Source organism: Leiobunum rupestre, chromosome 7, assembly GCF_980474605.1.
Source record: "Leiobunum rupestre chromosome 7, qqLeiRupe1.1.hap1, whole genome shotgun sequence".
NCBI lineage: Eukaryota > Metazoa > Arthropoda > Arachnida > Opiliones > Sclerosomatidae > Leiobunum > Leiobunum rupestre.
In genome coordinates this window covers 51,776,777-51,795,761 of record NC_143390.1, presented here as the reverse complement: position 1 = coordinate 51,795,761, position 18,985 = coordinate 51,776,777, and the positions used below count along the sequence as shown (strand labels likewise).

Below are 18,985 nucleotides of genomic sequence, written 5' to 3'. Positions count from 1 at the left end.
CTTTACCCCAAGTAGCCGGTACCGTGAAACGGGAATTTGCTAAGACCGTCGCCAAAAAAATCGAATTTCTTTAAACTAATGATTAAGCACTTAATAAAAACCCACTTAAATCGAAACATATTAAAGGCACAGGTTTTCGACGTCAGGAATCCAGTGGTGGTTTTAGATTTCACCTAGGACAAATAGTTTTAGAGATATAAAAATAACATGCAATGAATGTTAGAAAAGGATCTCAGTCGAAATTTCGGGGCTTACGGTTTCAGCATAGACCAAGGCCAGGGGATCCGGAACAGATTGCGTTGTAGAACGGGGGGTTTGTAGAAGGCTGGAGTCGAGGGTAAGAATAAACAGTAAACCTATCGGTTTACTTTAATAAATTGGGGATAATTACTATATTGAAACGATTGATAGTAGAAGAGTTAGCTCCTTCCCCCTAAAAACATCTAATCCACCCGCTCTCTAATTGGTTCCCTAAAACTGATATCTTCTGATGTTTTTCCTTACCCCCGTACAATCCTGCCTGGATAAAATGCACTCGCGGATCGTCTAGACCTAGGAGGATGTATAGTCTAGACGTAGTTTTTCTCCATAAGTATATATAAATACATTCTTCGTACTACTTTAAAATTCATTGTTAATTTCGTCTATGACGATTTACACCTGGACTGGAGAGGTAACGATATTCCGCTTTTTATGAATTGTCCCCGCCAAAACACCACCAAGCGGAGAAAATCCGCGAATTTCGGCCACAAACTCGTAGTTCCCCTTTCCGAGGCGGTGAACGCTTCGTAGAAACGTACGCGAAATGCGTTGTCTCATGCGATTCCCTAGTGGGAGAGGTGGGGGTGGAAGTTTATAGCGTTTTCCATTTAATTGCTCGAGATTCGCTCCGAATCTGTCTCTGACGTCATAGATCTCGCCGCAATCGACTAGAGTAAAACCGCAAATGGAACATTCCATTAGCATATTTCCGCGTTTTTTGGTTATCGTCTGCTAGTAATTGGAATTTTTGCGTCTATTTTGTTTGGTGGATTTTTTCCCAAATTTATTCTTATTAAACCCCTATGGCGTGTTCGGCTAATGAAGAAAGAACGGTTTTTTTTTGAAAGCTTGCTCTTAGATGAAAGCAACAAACCAGTGATGCTACAAGGTGGATTGATCATGTGTAATGTTATTGAAAATGGTAATCTTTTAGACTGAAAACATAGACATATTGTCTATGCTGAAAAGGGCGTGTTTTTATTTAAGATGTTAATGTTATTCCTCTTTTAAACTCATAGGATTTAAAACCATACTACCATTTCATGCAAGTATATTAATTGAAAGTGGACTAATTATGACTGAAGCTCAAAATGTGGATAAAACCCAATGTTCAGCTAATGAGAAAGTTGCCGAAGAAGGAGATGGAAAATGGACCCCCGAATAAAGCACGTTCATGCTAGATAAGTATGGAGAATATATTTCTGTCGTTGGACCACGTAAAACCTTCCCCACTAAAAAAGCAATGTGGAAAAAAATTTCTGAAGATCTATTTACAATCCATGCTAATAAAGATTACATTCAATGCCAAACCCGCTTTAAAACTATCTTGAGAAGAAACAAGTTCGCCAAGGGCGATAATATTATTTCGTTGCCTATGTTATCAGATTTAAACGAACCGAAGTTACCGAGCCTTTCTTAAAAAAGGTCAGTTGTTACAAAAATCGTATAAAAAATTCTATTGGGTTCATTCGCCAAATTATTGTGTTTTTTTCAGAAACTCTTCGTAAAAATCTGTTAGAATTAACCTATCGAAAATTTAGTTATTAAAGTTTGGCGTCGGAGGGAAAGCTAAACAAAGAAATATTTCCCGTTAATCTTTCTCAGTCGGAATTTGGTTTTGTTTACTAATTGAATACATACCCTGTTCGCACGGAGAAGTTAGGGTAACCTAGGAGGGTCCAATAACCCTCCTGGGTGAACATTTTTACAGCCCGAACGCTCGGCGAAAAGACGGACCAAAAAAGCGGAGGCGGACCTCGAAGATGTTCGCCTCCGGTTTTGTTATCACCTAACTGACCTAAGGGGGTGAATAAAACCCGGGTGATATACTAATAATTTTCTTCGGTGCGAACAATTGACGGATTACGGGAAGTCCAGTTCCGAGAACATATGCGCGTGCGAACGCTTTATGGTACCTTATTTTCTTAAAATATTGGGAAATACTGAAAAACCCAAAGGAAAAGCCCACTTCAACACTTTTCATTTTAGTGTAAGTACAAATGTGTCACGAGGACATAAAAAGGTGATTTTAATTATACTAATAATTGTTCCAGGGCAGGTCACTTTATTGATTAACGACGCACCCCTCAGATGATTAAATCCGATTTATTCATGATTATATCGATTAAATTCGTTTTAATCATGATTGTATTGATTAAATCCGATTTAATCATGATTAAAGATTATATCGTGATTAGAGCACCAGAAAATCGAAATAGCTGTGTGTTGTAAAATCGGTGCAGAAAAAGAACGTGCGAACGGTTTCCGGAGTTACTAAATTCTGAGAAATAGGCGCCACGAATATCAGCCGAATTCGTTGGAAAGGTTCAGGCCCAGGAAAATTTCCTACCTCCATGAAAACATAGTCTATATATTCAAATAGCGACTTGTAGAAGTCAAAGCTATTTACAGAAAGCCACATTAAGGAGGGGAACACGGTATTTATCATATCACTTTTCCGACTTCTACCGCTAAAGCTTTCAGCGTTTGCCAGATCGTGAAAAAAAAATTATTGTACCAGGCTTAAAAATGATCGATTTCAGGAAATAAAACCAAACCAGTAAAATTAATAACGCTAAATAATTCGACTACATTATTTATTCTGCCTTTGGCTTGTTGGAAGATTATAAGTTGGCAGTCTGCGTGATAAACTGAAAACGTATGTAGTTAACTTTTCAAAAGAAATCTAGTTGTTCCTAATTTAAAATTTTGACGGGTTTAAAACAAAAATTAAATATTAACAAGTTGGCAAGCCAAAATATACCTCTCCTCGGAAGAATTGTCCCTAGTGGTATTAATTTCTCGAGATAACCCTTAAAGATATATCTCCGCAATTTAGAGTTATTTGTTAAAAATATTAACCCATTTCTATCCCGCCCGGTATAAAATTTTAATTATAATTAAAATAATTGAGACGAAACGACCAATTTTAATTTATTCAGAATATCATAAGTTAAGTAGTTACAACAGTAAGTTAGACGTACTATAACAATGCACAATTGAATTAAACCCTTTTACAGAACAAGTTTATCAGTTAAATATAATACGAAGCAAATTTTAATGAAAGAAATATCTACAGAGGCTTTTTGGAATTACTCGCTTACGAAATACTTGCCGCATCTTTAACGCTCATTTTATTTCAACACTCGCCCTTGATGAAGATACCGTAGATATCTGGTAGTGGACGACTCGTTCACTTCCTGTTGACGTTGTGACGCATACCACATGAAAAAGACCAATGCCGTCCAATTTCCAATATCATATAATGACTCGCACACCCAAGAAATCATTGACTGCGTTAGAAATCGTAGATATCCAAATATCCACACCAAATGTATTTACAAGAAGCAAAAACCTTACCATCAACAAAGCACAGAGAGCCACTTGACTAACCGCCAGCTTTTAAAGCAATTAACGTTAAATTATCTCCTTTGAATCAACACAACTATATATAGGTCGTTAAGAAAGTGGACCACCCACAGGGTCTACCCTTTAACCCTCTAATCTCGGCTGACTGCGCTAAAACAAGATTTAACCTTTAAAAAATACCAGATTAGGCCTTCATTAATTCATTAATAAAAAAAGACTTTATTACCTATTATGCTTACGATGCCTGTCTTAATTTCAGTGAATCTAAGCAGCTATCGGTGGTTCTGCGGTAGAGCGCTCGACTGCCAAGCCGAATGGTCTGGGTTCGAAACCTGGGTGGCGCATTTGTTTTTAATCAATAGAGAAACGCTAAATTAGAATTTCTTCGATGCAATAATTTCAATTTCAATTCTATTTCAATTAAACCAAAATTTCGTACTCTATTAAATACGCTTCCGATAAAGCTGAAGGTCTAATTTTCAATAAGGCGTAACAAGTGTCGGTGGTTCTGTGGTAGAACGTCCGCCTGTCAATCAGGAGGTCTCGGGTTCAAATCCCGCCCGATGCGATCGCAAATTGATACTAAGACGAATACCGTGTACAACTGGTGGAAACCCTGCCATTGGACGTTGAGAGGTAGCATTACACTCAGCACTCGGTCCGTCCCAAAGTCATTAAGAAGAAGTTGGAGAGAAAACGCCCATATAAACACAACAGACTCAACATGCACATCCATCAGAACACAAACACAACAAATTCAACACTCACAACCTACGCATAAACATTACAAAAACCGTAATACACTAAACCGTCACGACGGTGAGCGAAAAAACACCATCCAAACCAAACCGCAAATGCATCCGTTAACGCTCACCGTCACACGGTGGTTTTGCCAACCCTTTGAGAAACTGCGTACGCAGTGATTACACTTTGCACCGAAAATGCGAACGCGTTCGCAGTCCTGACAGACAGACACACCCACAGATCCACCCACAGACCCACCCACAGACAGACACGGTCGTTGTATAACCCCTCCTAGGGGACTTTGTCCCCTCGGAGAGGTAAAAATGTAATTTTTAACCATTTTCTGTTAAAGTAAAAAAATGCTTACATTATCAAAAATTCTAAATTATTTCCTAGCAGAAAAATCAATTGAATTCCATAAAAATACAAATTCAAAATCAGAACGCTATAGAAATACGAATAAAAAACAAGTTGGCAAGCCAAAATATACCTCTCCTCGGTAGAATTGTCCCTAGTGGTATTAATTTCTCGAGATAACCCTTAAAGATATATCTCCGCAATTTAGAGTTATTTGTTAAAAATATTAACCCATTTCTATCCCGCCCGGTATAAAATTTTAATTATAATTAAAATAATTGAGACGAAACGACCAATTTTAATTTATTCAGAATATCATAAGTTAAGTAGTTACAACAGTAAGTTAGACGTACTATAACAATGCACAATTGAATTAAACCCTTTTACAGAACAAGTTTATCAGTTAAATATAATACGAAGCAAATTTTAATGAAAGAAATATCTACAGAGGCTTTTTGGAATTACTCGCTTACGAAATACTTGCCGCATCTTTAACGCTCATTTTATTTCAACACTCGCCCTTGATGAAGATACCGTAGATATCTGGTAGTGGACGACTCGTTCACTTCCTGTTGACGTTGTGACGCATACCACATGAAAAAGACCAATGCCGTCCAATTTCCAATATCATATAATGACTCGCACACCCAAGAAATCATTGACTGCGTTAGAAATCGTAGATATCCAAATATCCACACCAAATATATTTACAAGAAGCAAAAACCTTACCATCAACAAAGCACAGAGAGCCACTTGACTAACCGCCACCTCTTAAAGCAATTAACGTTAAATTATCTCCTTTGAATTAACAGAACTATATATAGGTCGTTAAGAAAGTGGACCACCCACAGGGTCTACCCTTTAACCCTCTAATCTCGGCTGACTGCGCTAAAACAAGATTTAACCTTTAAAAAATACCAGATTAGGCCTTCATAAATTCATTAATAAAAAAAGACTTTATTACCTATTATGCTTACGATGCCTGTCTTAATTTCAGTGAATCTAAGCAGCTATCGGTGGTTCTGTGGTAGAGCGCTCGACTGCCAAGCCGAATGGTCTGGGTTCGAAACCTGGGTGGCGCATTTGTTTTTAATCAATAGAGAAACGCTAAATTAGAATTTCTTCGATGCAATAATTTCAATTTCAATTCTATTTCAATTAAACCAAAATTTCGTACTCTATTAAATACGCTTCCGATAAAGCTGAAGGTCTAATTTTCAATAAGGCGTAACAAGTGTCGGTGGTTCTGTGGTAGAACGTCCGCCTGTCAATCAGGAGGTCTCGGGTTCAAGTCCCGCCCGATGCGATCGCAAATTGATACTAAGACGAATACCGTGTACAACTGGTGGAAACCCTGCCATTGGACGTTGAGAGGTAGCATTACACTCAGCACTCGGTCCGTCCCAAAGTCATTAAGAAGAAGTTGGAGAGAAAACGCCCATATAAACACAACAGACTCAACATGCACATCCATCAGAACACAAACACAACAAATTCAACACTCACAACCTACGCATAAACATTACAAAAACCGTAGTACACCAAACCATCACGACGGTGAGCGAAAAAACACCATCCAAACCAAACCGCAAATGCATCCGTTAACGCTCACCGTCACACGGTGGTTTTGCCAACCCTTTGAGAAACTGCGTACGCAGTGATTACACTTTGCACCGAAAATGCGAACGCGTTCGCAGTCCTGACAGACAGACACACCCACAGACCCACCCACAGACAGACACGGTCGTTGTATAACCCCTCCTAGGGGACTTTGTCCCCTCGGAGAGGTAATTAAGACAAATCAAAAAAAAAAACGAAAAACAAATTAAGAAAAAAAGAAATACAAATAAAAAATTAAAATATAAAAACCAAACTACCTGAAAATATAAAAACCAAACTGTTTCATATGAAGTATAAGAAATACAGCCTGAATGTATAAAAACCAAACTACCTGTTTCAAATGAAGTATAAGAAATACAGCCTGAATGACGGGCTTAAACCATCAAAATTCCAGCTGGTCCTCGTGAGAAGAAAACGCACATTGGCCAAATATTGACTTTCACAACACACTACTCACTTCACTGAACACAGGCCGCGCAAACGTTTTATAAATCCGTGATATGCTACCAGGCACTAATGTTTACAACGTAAGAAAATCACTGAACACAGGCCGCGAAAGCGGTTCTCGCCCCTTTCCTCTCGGCGTCGGAAAGGGGGAAATCACCCCTTGACCAGGAAACACGTTTGAGAGATAAAGTTTGAAAAGTAAAAGTTAGTGACGCTATCGCCATCTATGTTTAATGATATTACGTTACTTAAAAAATATTCTAATAATTTAAAAAATGTTCTAATAATTTTTAAACCAAGAGCTTTTATATTTAAGTAATATTTAAGTTAAGTAATAAACATGACAGCGATTTCACAACCGCAGCGCCGCTTTGGCGGTGTTAGTGGATAATTTTTTAAACTTTCGTAACATAATCTTCTACAAAGCCAACCCGCCACGACGGCGCCAAGTGAAACGATGGAACGAAAAGCGGAGGGGGCAGGCTTACCTCGAAGTTGTTGCGTTAAACTCCGACCCTCAAAAATGCCTTTGCGGCTAGAACGAGGTGACCTGCTCCCTCCCACCACCACCCCTTGATCGGTCGGCCAAGACTCTGACGTTACCCCGGGAGCGCTCTTCACAGCCTCAACCGCAAACTCCACTGAACTCGTGCCTTTACGAACACGGCGAGGTAATCCTATCCAACACCCCTATCCAAGACGACGCGATTCCGGGGGAAACTATAATTTCATTTCCCCCCCTTGGGGCAACGAAATAAAAAGGAGGTCGAAAAAACATCAAGACTTCAGGCTCTGCAAGAAAAGATGTAGAATTCAGAGAAGAACTTGCAAAGATAGCGGATAAAGATGATAGTCTAGAGCCAGAGGTGCAACAAGGAGTTGGCAGAGTTATTATCTCAACAAAAAGCCATTTTGAATCATCAGCTAAGAAGCGTCGTAACAAACCAAAGCAAGAGAGTATTAATGAAACCTTACTTCGCATTCATAATTTAAAAGAAGAGGCTAAGAACAAGAGACATGAAGAGAAAATGGCCCTCATTCGTGATATCCTTACCCCGCAATCTTAAAATATATGATTGAAGATATTATATGCGTTAAAAAAATAAGCTACAAAGTGATATTTAGTGTTTAAAACATTCAGTATCCTTGAAAGGTGGTTTTAATTCTATAGAGGTCGGTAACGGTTAATCATTATCCATGATTAAATTGATTTTTTTTGGGAAAAAAATGTAAACAAAGAAATTTACCCGATAATATTTCGGAAAATGGTTAAAAAACATGTATTATTCGTAAAATTTGAGCTTTTTATCGAAAAAAACGTCTTTTTTCCGATTAATTTTACAAATTTATCGAAAAAATTAATCGGATAATACAGAAATATAAATTACTTGATCAAAAAATTTTACGAATAATTTTGAGAGCTTTATCTATTGAATAAAAGTTAACCATCCCCGACCTCTATAATTCTAATAGAAACATGGTGATACTGATAATATTTTATTATATATTATAAGTCTTAGAATACTCACGTCGTCAGTGAAATAGTGAATACTAGCTTTAGCCTTAAAGTCATTAAAGTATTTAACCAAAGAGTTCAAAATAAAAATCTTTTGTTTGAAAATTTAATATTTTGATATATTTAAATGCATTTATTACAAATTATTTTCTTGAAAGTTAATAAACAAAAAAGCCAAGCCTGTAGTTTATTCATTAGCAAACATTGCGCAAATGCGATTTCTCTTGTTTTCTCCTAGCCGCTTTAATAATTCATCTCTTCTATTTCGTGGAAAGTGTGGTTCCCCTTCTCCCTCCTCTTCATCAGTAGAGCTATTATCATCAAAGTCATCATCATCCCTCCAAAGATACCGATTATTAATACAAATGTTATGAAGAGCGCAACAGGCTAAGATGAATTTCACTATGGTATCCACTCTGTGAAAATCCGTTCGAACCAACTGACGAAAGCGCTGTCTCAATATTCCAAAACAGATAGACGTTCATTGAAACGCAATTGACTTTCAGATCAATTTCCATAATTTCGAAATGGAGTTAACAACCACTCCCTAATTGGATAAGCTCCATCTCCTAGTATATGATAGTCATCACCGCAAATAGCAGGAAGTTCCTTGCTAATTAATGACAAGCGAAAGACACGAGAGTCATGAATCTTGCTATAATCCCCGTGTAGACATCCAAACATTTCCTTTCATAATCACAAATTCCGTGAAGTGTTATTGCTGGCGTGTCATGACGGTTAACGTAGGTAGACTTTATTTTATGTGCTGGGGTTCGTATATTAATATATGACCCATCCACACATCCAATAACACCTGGAAATCCACTAAGCTGCATCCAAACATTTTAATAACTCACTACCTTATAATAACAATCAAGTATAAAGAGTAAAAATAATATTACTGCTCTAAAATTTTCTTCCATTTCTTGCTTATCTTCAGCAGTGACAGGAAATTTAATAACTGAAGGGGCTAGATCGACTAAAAAATTAACTACTCGCTGCATTTGCCTACGGAACGATGATTCACAGACTCCAAAACGACCAGCTACATCTCTTATAGCACTTTTGTTACCCGCATACCTAGAAATATATTTCAATATATTTATTTTTTCAATTATTATAATAATGAGATAAATTTACCAAAGAAAAGACAGAACATGAACTTCTGCTGAAACTCGCTCTCGACCACGGACTTCTTTTGGATATAAATTTGAATTTTGAAACCTGGTTATTAGCTCATCACATGTGTCACGTTCAAGTCTAAAATTATTTCGGAACTATAAAGTTCATTAGTATGAATCAGGCACAACCATAGATATATGAAATATACTATTACGTATATCTATGGGCGCGACTACATGTTTAATACGATTTCAAATTATTTACGAATAAAAAAATAATTACTTCTTCGTTGGAGTAATTATAAACAACTTCTTCAACATAATTGTTAATTTTTGGGCGGTCATTTCTTGTGTTATAATTCAAAACAGTGCTAATTTAATCTTCTGAGCTATCTGAAGATGATTCCAACAATAAAAAAGCACTGCAATAATGATTTAAAAATGCATCGCTTAATTTTCCTATCATGATTTAATAATTAAATCACAACTTTACCGATTCTAAATAATTTGACAATAATTTGTCATTTCAAATCGCAATTGAATCTTGCCCGTCAATATCTTGCCTTATATAATAGCATATGATAATGGTATATTTTTAGTAATTTAATGTTACGGTATATTCTTTTTTGAATTCTTCAATTTTAAAAAATTTCCGAGTCAACGGCAAGTTGATTTTAAATGGCTTCTAAAAATAAAGCACCAGCTTGGTGTGACGCGGATGTAGTAACACTAATTAACTTAATAGAAGAGTTAGATGTTAATTCTTTATTGGACGGAAAGCGGCAAAGGAATGAAGTTACATTTTAAATGTTATCTGAGAAATTTAACTTAGCTAAATGGTAAAAGTGAAAGTTCGATTACCAAAAAGTTAAAAGAGAACAATCTTCATCCGGTAAAGGTGCCACCCGTGCCACAAATACACATTTTATGATGAAATGCACCGAATTCTTGGTCATAGACCAATAAATTGTGTGGAGGAAAATGGAATTGATTGTGAACCAGCATTTTAATAAGGTAAACTATTTCTTTTTTACTAATTTTTATCTAATAGAATTTAGAAAAGTTAACAGCGGTGTAGAAAACGCAAACGAGAAAGTTAACTACGCCACTGAAAATATGTAGCTTTATACACATATTTTCAGTGGCGTAGCCAAGGGGGAGGTTTCCGGGTCCAGACCCGCCCCACCCCCCTTGGGCCAAGCGTTGGGCCTATCTTTGACTCTACTAAATTCCCACCCCTCTATTCGCATACTTAGACCCCCCCCTTGACGAATTTCTAGCTACGCCACTGCATATTTTACCTACACTTTATTCGTTGCGTTTTCCAGTGTCCGTGTAATATTTCAATTTAAATAAAAAAAGAGTTCATTCTTTATTTATTCAAAAAATATTAATAATAATTGTAATTCTATAATTGAAAATAGATACAAGGGAAGAGAACTTCGAAGAAGAAATTAGTTCGCCAAATCGAGATAGTGATGATGATGTTAATGAATTGGACGTGGGTAACGAATCGGACGTAAATGATAAAGAGGGGGAAAGTAGCTCCAAGGTAAACAATAGTGAGAGTCTTTCATCAAAAAAGAGAAAACGAAACGAAGAGTTTGAAACGGAAAAAGGTATTAGTAAGTTTTTAAAATGTTGTTGTTCTAAAATGTCTTTTTCGATTCGGAAAAAAACCTAATTTTCCTTTTTTCATTAGGTCCTCCATCTCGCCGACTTAAACACCATTATGAAGGTCTTTTAAGAAATGTATCGGCTTATCACGTTGAAAAACAAAAGGCAGCTTTGTCTGAGCTTATTAAGGAGAACCAAGAATGGCAAGAAAAAATGATAATGGATCAACGGGACTGGGAAGAGAAAATGGCGGATAAACAAAATGCTGAAATGAAAGTAATATTCGATGATCTTCAATTAAATTTTGCAAGTTCAATTCAGGAACTGAAAAAAAAACTTGGAAATGTTCGCAATAGGAATTTTTCTACTTGTATTAAAGGGATCCATCACTCACACCAGGGGGAGGCAGAGGGGTAACATAAAATCCAGAGTGTGCTTGAAAACCAGTTTTTTGTGACCCCTATGCCTTCCCCTGTTGTGAGTCAATCAATCTAAAATAATCTTAACTATTCTTCGCATACCCCCAATATTTCAACAAACATCAACCAGTCAAATAAGTTAACTGCCATACAGCCATTAAATATAAATCATTTTCTAATTCATTCATTTTAAAACCGGCGTAAGTACTACGTTCTAGGAGAAAATTCGCACGGAAATAAAAGAAACGGACCAAATTTATCAGCGCCTCCGGTAAATAGTATCAATCGAGAGGTTTTGCGCCGGCTTTAGTATGATTCTTGGAACGATCTAAGGCAACATGTAAACACCTGTTACATCCGAATCCCCGCCCCCCCCCCCCCCCCCCCCTGCGGAGAAGCTAAGGCGTTTCAAGAAAGAACGTTCCAAGCGAAAGGGAAACGCGTCCAAGGTTCGTCAAAATACTTCGTCCAAGAGGAAAGAGGGGGAACCATTGTTTTTCGCTTCCACCCTCTACCCGCTTTCTCTGTCACCCCCTCTCCCCCCTCCCGTTCCGAGTCTCCCATTTAAAGAATGATGCCAGAGATTTGGTCTCAGTATCCACACGCGCTCTTAGCGGCGATGAGGTAGAGATAATAGAGGAACATTATTATACTCGGGTACAGTCAGCCGGGTTGAGGAAAATTATCGAGCGAGAGGCATAGAGGAGAAACAAGATGAGTTACGCGCTTTGTTTTCTGTTTGTGTCATTGAGCCTGTTTTTGACGGCGGGGAACGCCAAATTGAGTTGCAAAGGGGAATCTGGGCAAGATTTAGACTGGTAAGGAAATACCGCTTATTATTGAAGGTTTTGATTTGTTTGTATAATTGTAAAATATTAATTGCACACTTTAAAACTGTAGCCACTACTCGAGAACGTGAACGGGGTCATAGTACGCAATAAAGCAACGTCCTACTAGTCCCCCTCAAACGTTTTCGAGAGGTGGCCCGAAGGGTGCCTTAATCTAATGCCCAAAATCGAACTAAAAACTATATCTAAGAATTTATTATTTGCCAATTTTAACAAGGTTATTTTAAATATAACATCGAACTAAAAATTAACCACCATAATTTTATTTTAAATTATTAGTTTCGTACTATAATCGAGTCGAATTTAAAATTTTACATTAATTTAAGTTAATAGGCGCCTAAATAAATCATCCTCCCAGGAAATCGCCAAGAATTAATATTTCCGAGAGCGAGGACACGCGAGATATTGTTTATATAGTGCTTGTTGAAATATTTGAAACTTAATTTTCACCTGTAAACAGAACGTCGTGTTTTAGCCAAGCCTTAATAAGTTAATCTATGTCAAAAAGCTACCTGGTTAAAAGGGAACGCTTGTTGCTGCCGTAAAGGTGAAAAATTTCCATTAGTTTAACAAGCATATATAAACAGTGACTTGAAGGTCCTGACTCTCGAAAATATTAGTTCTTGGCGATTTCCTGGAAGGATGATTTATTGAAGCGTTTAGACTATTGCATACTTAAAACCAGTCAATATTTATCTTCGTAAATTTAAAATCCAACTGATAATTTTTGATTACTAGTCTTTGGAAGTGTCATCAATACATTCTTGGCTTAAATCAAAACAAATCTTAACTAGCAGAGACAATAACACCTCCCTATTTCTTCTGATATGGTGGATAAGTAAAAGCAAAAGCGACATAAGTTGGTAAAAGCTTCACTGTTCATAGAAATTTCCATATTTTTTCATTTTATTATCTTGTGTTTCTAGTGAAAAAATCTTAAACTTCGGTATATAGTAGATATTACTGTAAATAGAAAAAGTAAAAGTAATATCAAATAGTAAAGTTAAAGTCAATAGAAAGTGAGTCTTACAAAATATGAAATATTCCTGGCGCTTTATCAAATAAGATAAGAGGCATTTTTCTTAACGCCAACAGGAAGCTAGCAGCTCAAATGCTTTGCTATATATTTATTTGTATTTACATTACATTGTTCCATACGTCATTGTAAATGCCCGTGCACGATAAATTTCTTAAATTTATATCTGGCATTTCAGTTCGACAATAATGGCCACTAGTTTATTTTGTTACCTAGGCAACGGTAAGGTTTCCAAATTAAAGACAAACTGTTTCATTATTATAAATTTGGAATATAACATTTAATTTTTTTTTATGAGCGCGTCGTAGCTTAGCCTCGTCATGACATTAATTCTCGTCACAGATCATTAGGGAAAAAACCGCACGATCCCATGGCAATGGAAAAAAACACCCACGTGCAATCTACGAATACCAAATTTAAAAACATACTATATAATTATGACATAATTATAAACTCGTGGCATAATGAACTGAATAATTTTGTGATTCATAATAGTAACGCGTGACTCAATATTTCTATGCTAGAAAATAGTAACAGCTGTACTTGGCAATTACAGAGACGCCAAAATAAATATGCTAACCTCTCCGACGCTCAAGCTTATCATGGTACGTGTATGCCAACCAAAATATCGCCTCAGACGATACGTATTAATCGCTCTAAATAAGGGTTAAACTTGACAACGCTCATTTTAAACCTGGGTGAATACATAATGTCTTGGCTTAAAATTAGAAATCGACTTATCTCCTGAATCTCTTGATGTTAAATAAAACATCTACAAGGAAATCGCCAAGAAGTAATATTTCCAAGGGCAAGGACATACAAGTTATTGTTTATATAGGGTTTGTTAAAATACTAATAACGAGCGTGAGAGGGATCGTAGCAACTCTTAAAAAATAAAATACACTATTGTTTTGAAGTAAAAGATCAATTCAAAACTAAGCGATATATCCCCAAATAAATTATGCAACTGTGACTCATGGACCAATCTTAATCTTCGCAGCTGAATAGACGCAATGGTAATTAAATGAAGTAGTAAAATAGCGGAATCCGCACAATAACACTGGATGTAACAGTTTACTTTCTGAAAATTTTCAGCATGCCATTTGGCATGCCTTGGAAATCAAACCGGCTGTGTAAGTTTTATTTATTTCAAAACTGGTCTCAGTTTATTAATTCGAAATTTATATTTATTTATTATTATTATTATTATTAAATTTATATTTATTTATTATTATTATTATTATTAAATTTATATTTATTTATTATTATTATTATTATTAAATTTATATTAATTTATTATTATTATTATTATTAAATTTATATTAATTTATTATTATTATTATTATTAAATTTATATTAATTTATTATTCAATTTATATTTATTTATATTAATTTATTATTCAATTTATATTTATTTATATTAATTTATTATTCAATTTATATTTATTTATATTAATTTATTATTCAATTTATATTTATTTATATTAATTTATTATTCAATTTATATTTATTTATATTAATTTATTATTCAATTTATATTTATTTATTATTCGATTTATATTTATTTATTATTCGATTTATATTTATTTATTATTCAATTTATATTTATTTATTATTCGATTTATATTTATTTATTATTCAATTTATATTTATTTATTTATTATTCAATTTATATTTATTTATTTATTATTCAATTTATATTTATTTATTTATTATTCAATTTATATTTATTTATTATTCAATTTATAGTTATTTATTATTCATTTTATATTTATTTATTATTCGATTTATTTTTATAATTTTATTTATTATTCATTTTATATTTATTTATTATTCAATTTATTTTTATAATTTTATTTATTATTCAATTTATTTTTATAATTTTATTTATCAATCAATTTATATTTATTTATTATTCAATTTATTTTTATAATTTTATTTATTAATCAATTTATATTTATTTATTTATTATTCATTTTTTTTATAATTTTTTTATTAATCAATTTATATTTATTTATTATTCAATTTATTTTTATAATTTTATTTATTAATCAATTTATATTTATTGAACCATCTTAAGTTTGTTTAATCTGGGAAAAACATATCTTATTAAATTGGAAGCAGTTCGGGATATGTGATATTCTATAACGTTCACATTTAATAGTGAGAGCGCATGGTTACAAAAAACACCCAAATTGTTCGGAATAGGTTTACAGCTCTGAAAATTGATGTGCATGTGCCTTGAACTATACTCTCGTCTACCTCTTTTTTATTTTTCAAAAACCTGCGCTATTTACCATTATTTCCTATGGAAAAACCAGGTAAAATCGTAAAAAACGCCAAGTAAAAAAATATCTTTCGATGTGGTTCCATATCAAGGTTCGTAAAAATAGTCAGTATAAGGTTAGCGCATATAACAAGGTTCGTTGGTTCCATGTCAGGTTTCAAGCAGTGCTATGACACGTATCACCATAAACAAATTCATAACTTTACCACCCGTAAAGTTGCCGAGATGCGGTGTAACATAGACTTCATGATCTTAAAAACACAATTAAACGGAGATGCGCGCGCCTTCGGCAACTAGAGGGTTTTTGGTTATAAACGTTTTTCCAGTAGCTGTTTTTGTAAAATAAAAATTATGTAGTTCAAGGCACGTGTATATCAATTTTCCAGGCTGTATGCCAATTCCGAACAATTCATCACCATTCGTTCTCACTATAACATTTACAAATTCATAAAATATAAAACTCGCGATATTAGAAACGTGATATTAAGTGGGCGTGCTGTTTTTCAAAAGATAGATCAAATTATTTTCTGTAATCTGTAAACAAGAGGAATAAATTCTTTACTTACAACCATCGTAATATTTGTTATAATCACTTCAAGAAACAAAGAATTTCAAACAAAGGGTGGAAGTTTTTCGCCGAAGCTGGCTCCACCCATTTGGATTCCAAATTCAAGACGTGAGAACATCTTAGATCGGATAAAGCGCTTTATTAGCTTTGTGCATAATACAGTTTATAGTCACAAGGCAAAACAAGAGCTGACGAGTTGACGTTTTAAATTACGCACGTGGTGCTGACAAAACAGACGGTTTTCCATTGGGTCACATTAAACTGGTGCCTTACCAATTGGACTTCAAATTTCAAAATAAAACCGAGGTATTTGAACTCGGTGGCGTGATTTATGCTCGGATTTTTGCTTGCCTTCGATCGTTTACGTATAAAAAAGGGTTGGATGGACCCTGATCGAGAGCCTTGCATTTTGTAAAATTTAGTTGGAGCTTCCAGCAGCAGCTCCAGGACAAAGTATTTTTACAGTCAGATGGAAGTGTGTCTTAGTCACTGGGAAAGCGAATCGCCCGACACCGTCAGACGTCATTTGCATAAATAGAGAGCCTACAGGCAGCCCCAGAGCTAACGTCGTTATCTTAGACTGTAAAGAGCAAAATCCCCTGGGGTACACCAGAAACCGTATACCAGCTCTAGATTTAGCTCTAAGAAAAACCATGTGAAATGCTTTGATTGTTTATATAGCTGACACATTACCTTATTAAACTCCAAAAACATTTGGTTTTCATCGGCCATTGGGGTATTTCGATATCGTAACATCTTGACTTTTAATGTAGTTTCAACCACAATTTATTGGAGCAATATTACCAATATTTGCTTCCCACACTTGAAGTGTACCAGTCTTACAAAACGTACTATATAAAAAGTAGTTAAAATATTTTCTTAAGATTATATTAGTAGTAGTCAAATAAGAAACTTGAGAGTCAATTTGTTGAGAATATATAATCCTTTTATCTCATCATGTACCGGTAACATTCGAAAATAGGCTTTGAATCTCAGTTGCTTGCTTCAAATATGCCTTTCAGTTTTCTTAGCAATAGACATAGTAACAGACGGCGAGCCCAAAATATTTTAAATACAACAACAATAACCGTGAAATCGTCGCATAAATATCCAAACAACGTGCATAGTAAAAGTAACATAGACTAGGGAGTCCTACCTCACTGGTTTTTGAACAGAATCGAGACATGTGTTTTATAGCAGATCGTTATTCGTTAAATTAATAACTAAGTTGTCTTTGTATTAGTTTCAAATTTCAAGGCTGTAAGGTAAGGTTAATTCGTTTGTATAATTTAATTTCTGGACTGGGTAATTTTGTTTATAAAATCTAAAATAGTCATAGAAATCTCGCCGGTATATTTATAATATTTTTCAAGAAAATGAAGACCGGAAGGGAAGACAATGTCTTTCCAAAACTTGAAAGTTCATCACTTTCAAGTTAACCTCCTATCTTTAAACGGTTCGTTACGATAGAATAGTAACCATATTTTTTTAAATTAATTTACAATGTGTCATTGAGATCGGGTTTCTATTCGAACTTGGGAGTCTGAATTCCAGACTAAGACGTTCTACCATAATCTTTTCTTTAAATGCTCCAGACGATGATTGTCATCATTTATGTTATTTCTTTAACTTAGGCTTTGCGAGGTGACTTAACATGTGGCCTCACAAATCTTAAGACCAGAACTGATATTGTATGTCTCGTATAAATTAGTTTTTAAGCGTTTATCTAAATAAGATGGAGGTACGTGTAAACTCTAACTGTAGATGGCGATACAGGTAAGTTCTAACTCTCTATAGCGATAGTCGCAACTCGCAATACTAGTGTCCCCCTTGAAAAACCTTTTACGGGCCCCGAACCCTAAACTGCGCCACTGGTTGCTTATTGCTTATTAGTAAAGTGTAAACTGCTATAATTTTATAAACCCTCTTCTTGAGGCTTGCTGCACTTCACCAAACAAGAACGCATGACAGACTCGTCAGACGTCCGAAACGGTCAGAAAGTCACTACCATAGATATAGGAAACATATATAAAGGTCTAGATAAAATATTTAAAAAGGGAGTGAATACGGAGGTGACAGCTAGCAGAAACGCCTAATTTCTGCAGGCTATCCTTATAAGACGCTATCTATCGGTAAGAAAGCTCATGCTATCGTCGCGAGAGCCATTGTCTCCTGATTAAAAATTATACTAAAAGTCACCAACAGATGGTGTCTAAAGACTACGGCCTGCGGGAAGGTCAAGCACTTAGTACTAAAATGCTAAGAGAGCTCGCGTCTTGGTCACGTGCCTTCCTCGATGTCTGCTAGGTGTCAATTCCGTATTTTATGTTAGGCTTAGACGCCCCGAAAGGACATCTCACTTCTTCTATGGGATTTGGCTTTCGACAGATTTTTTTTCAAATTGAAACATGTTGTTAAGCTTGATCAAAGGAGCAAAATTGTCCATTGCCATTTTTCCCTAGCTCCTATAGTTTGTCCTGTATCAGCGGTCAAAAGTGGACAAAACTTAGCATAGTCTATTTGTTAAAAGAAATCACGGCCCATAGGTTAGCCCTCTACGTTTGCCCGTCGCTAGTCCGGGCTCCTTATCAAAAGAGTTTTCTTACCAAGATTCGGGGTGCTACCAAAACAGAGCGTCGGATTTGGTTTCGTTCTGATCGCAAGATGAACGAACACAGTAAATAAATAGTTAAATATTGAGTTTTAACTGTCGTGTGACCGTGACTATGACTGACTATGTGACTGTATCGATAAATAAGTGTTTGATCTGTTGTG

At 35.2% G+C, this 18,985-nt stretch overlaps 1 protein-coding gene across 1 annotated transcript in view; it reads left to right on the top strand.

Moving 5' to 3' along the window:
- Positions 1-12,084: 12,084 nt before the first annotated feature.
- LOC149936955 (plancitoxin-1-like) overlaps positions 12,085-18,985 on the top strand; it is a 28,819-nt gene continuing 21,918 nt past the window's right edge. Inside the window, exon 1 of the mRNA XM_090181599.1 lies at positions 12,085-12,289. Coding sequence (XP_090037725.1) covers positions 12,186-12,289 — 104 coding nt within the window. The 5' untranslated portion in view covers positions 12,085-12,185. The remainder of the gene's footprint in view (positions 12,290-18,985) is intronic.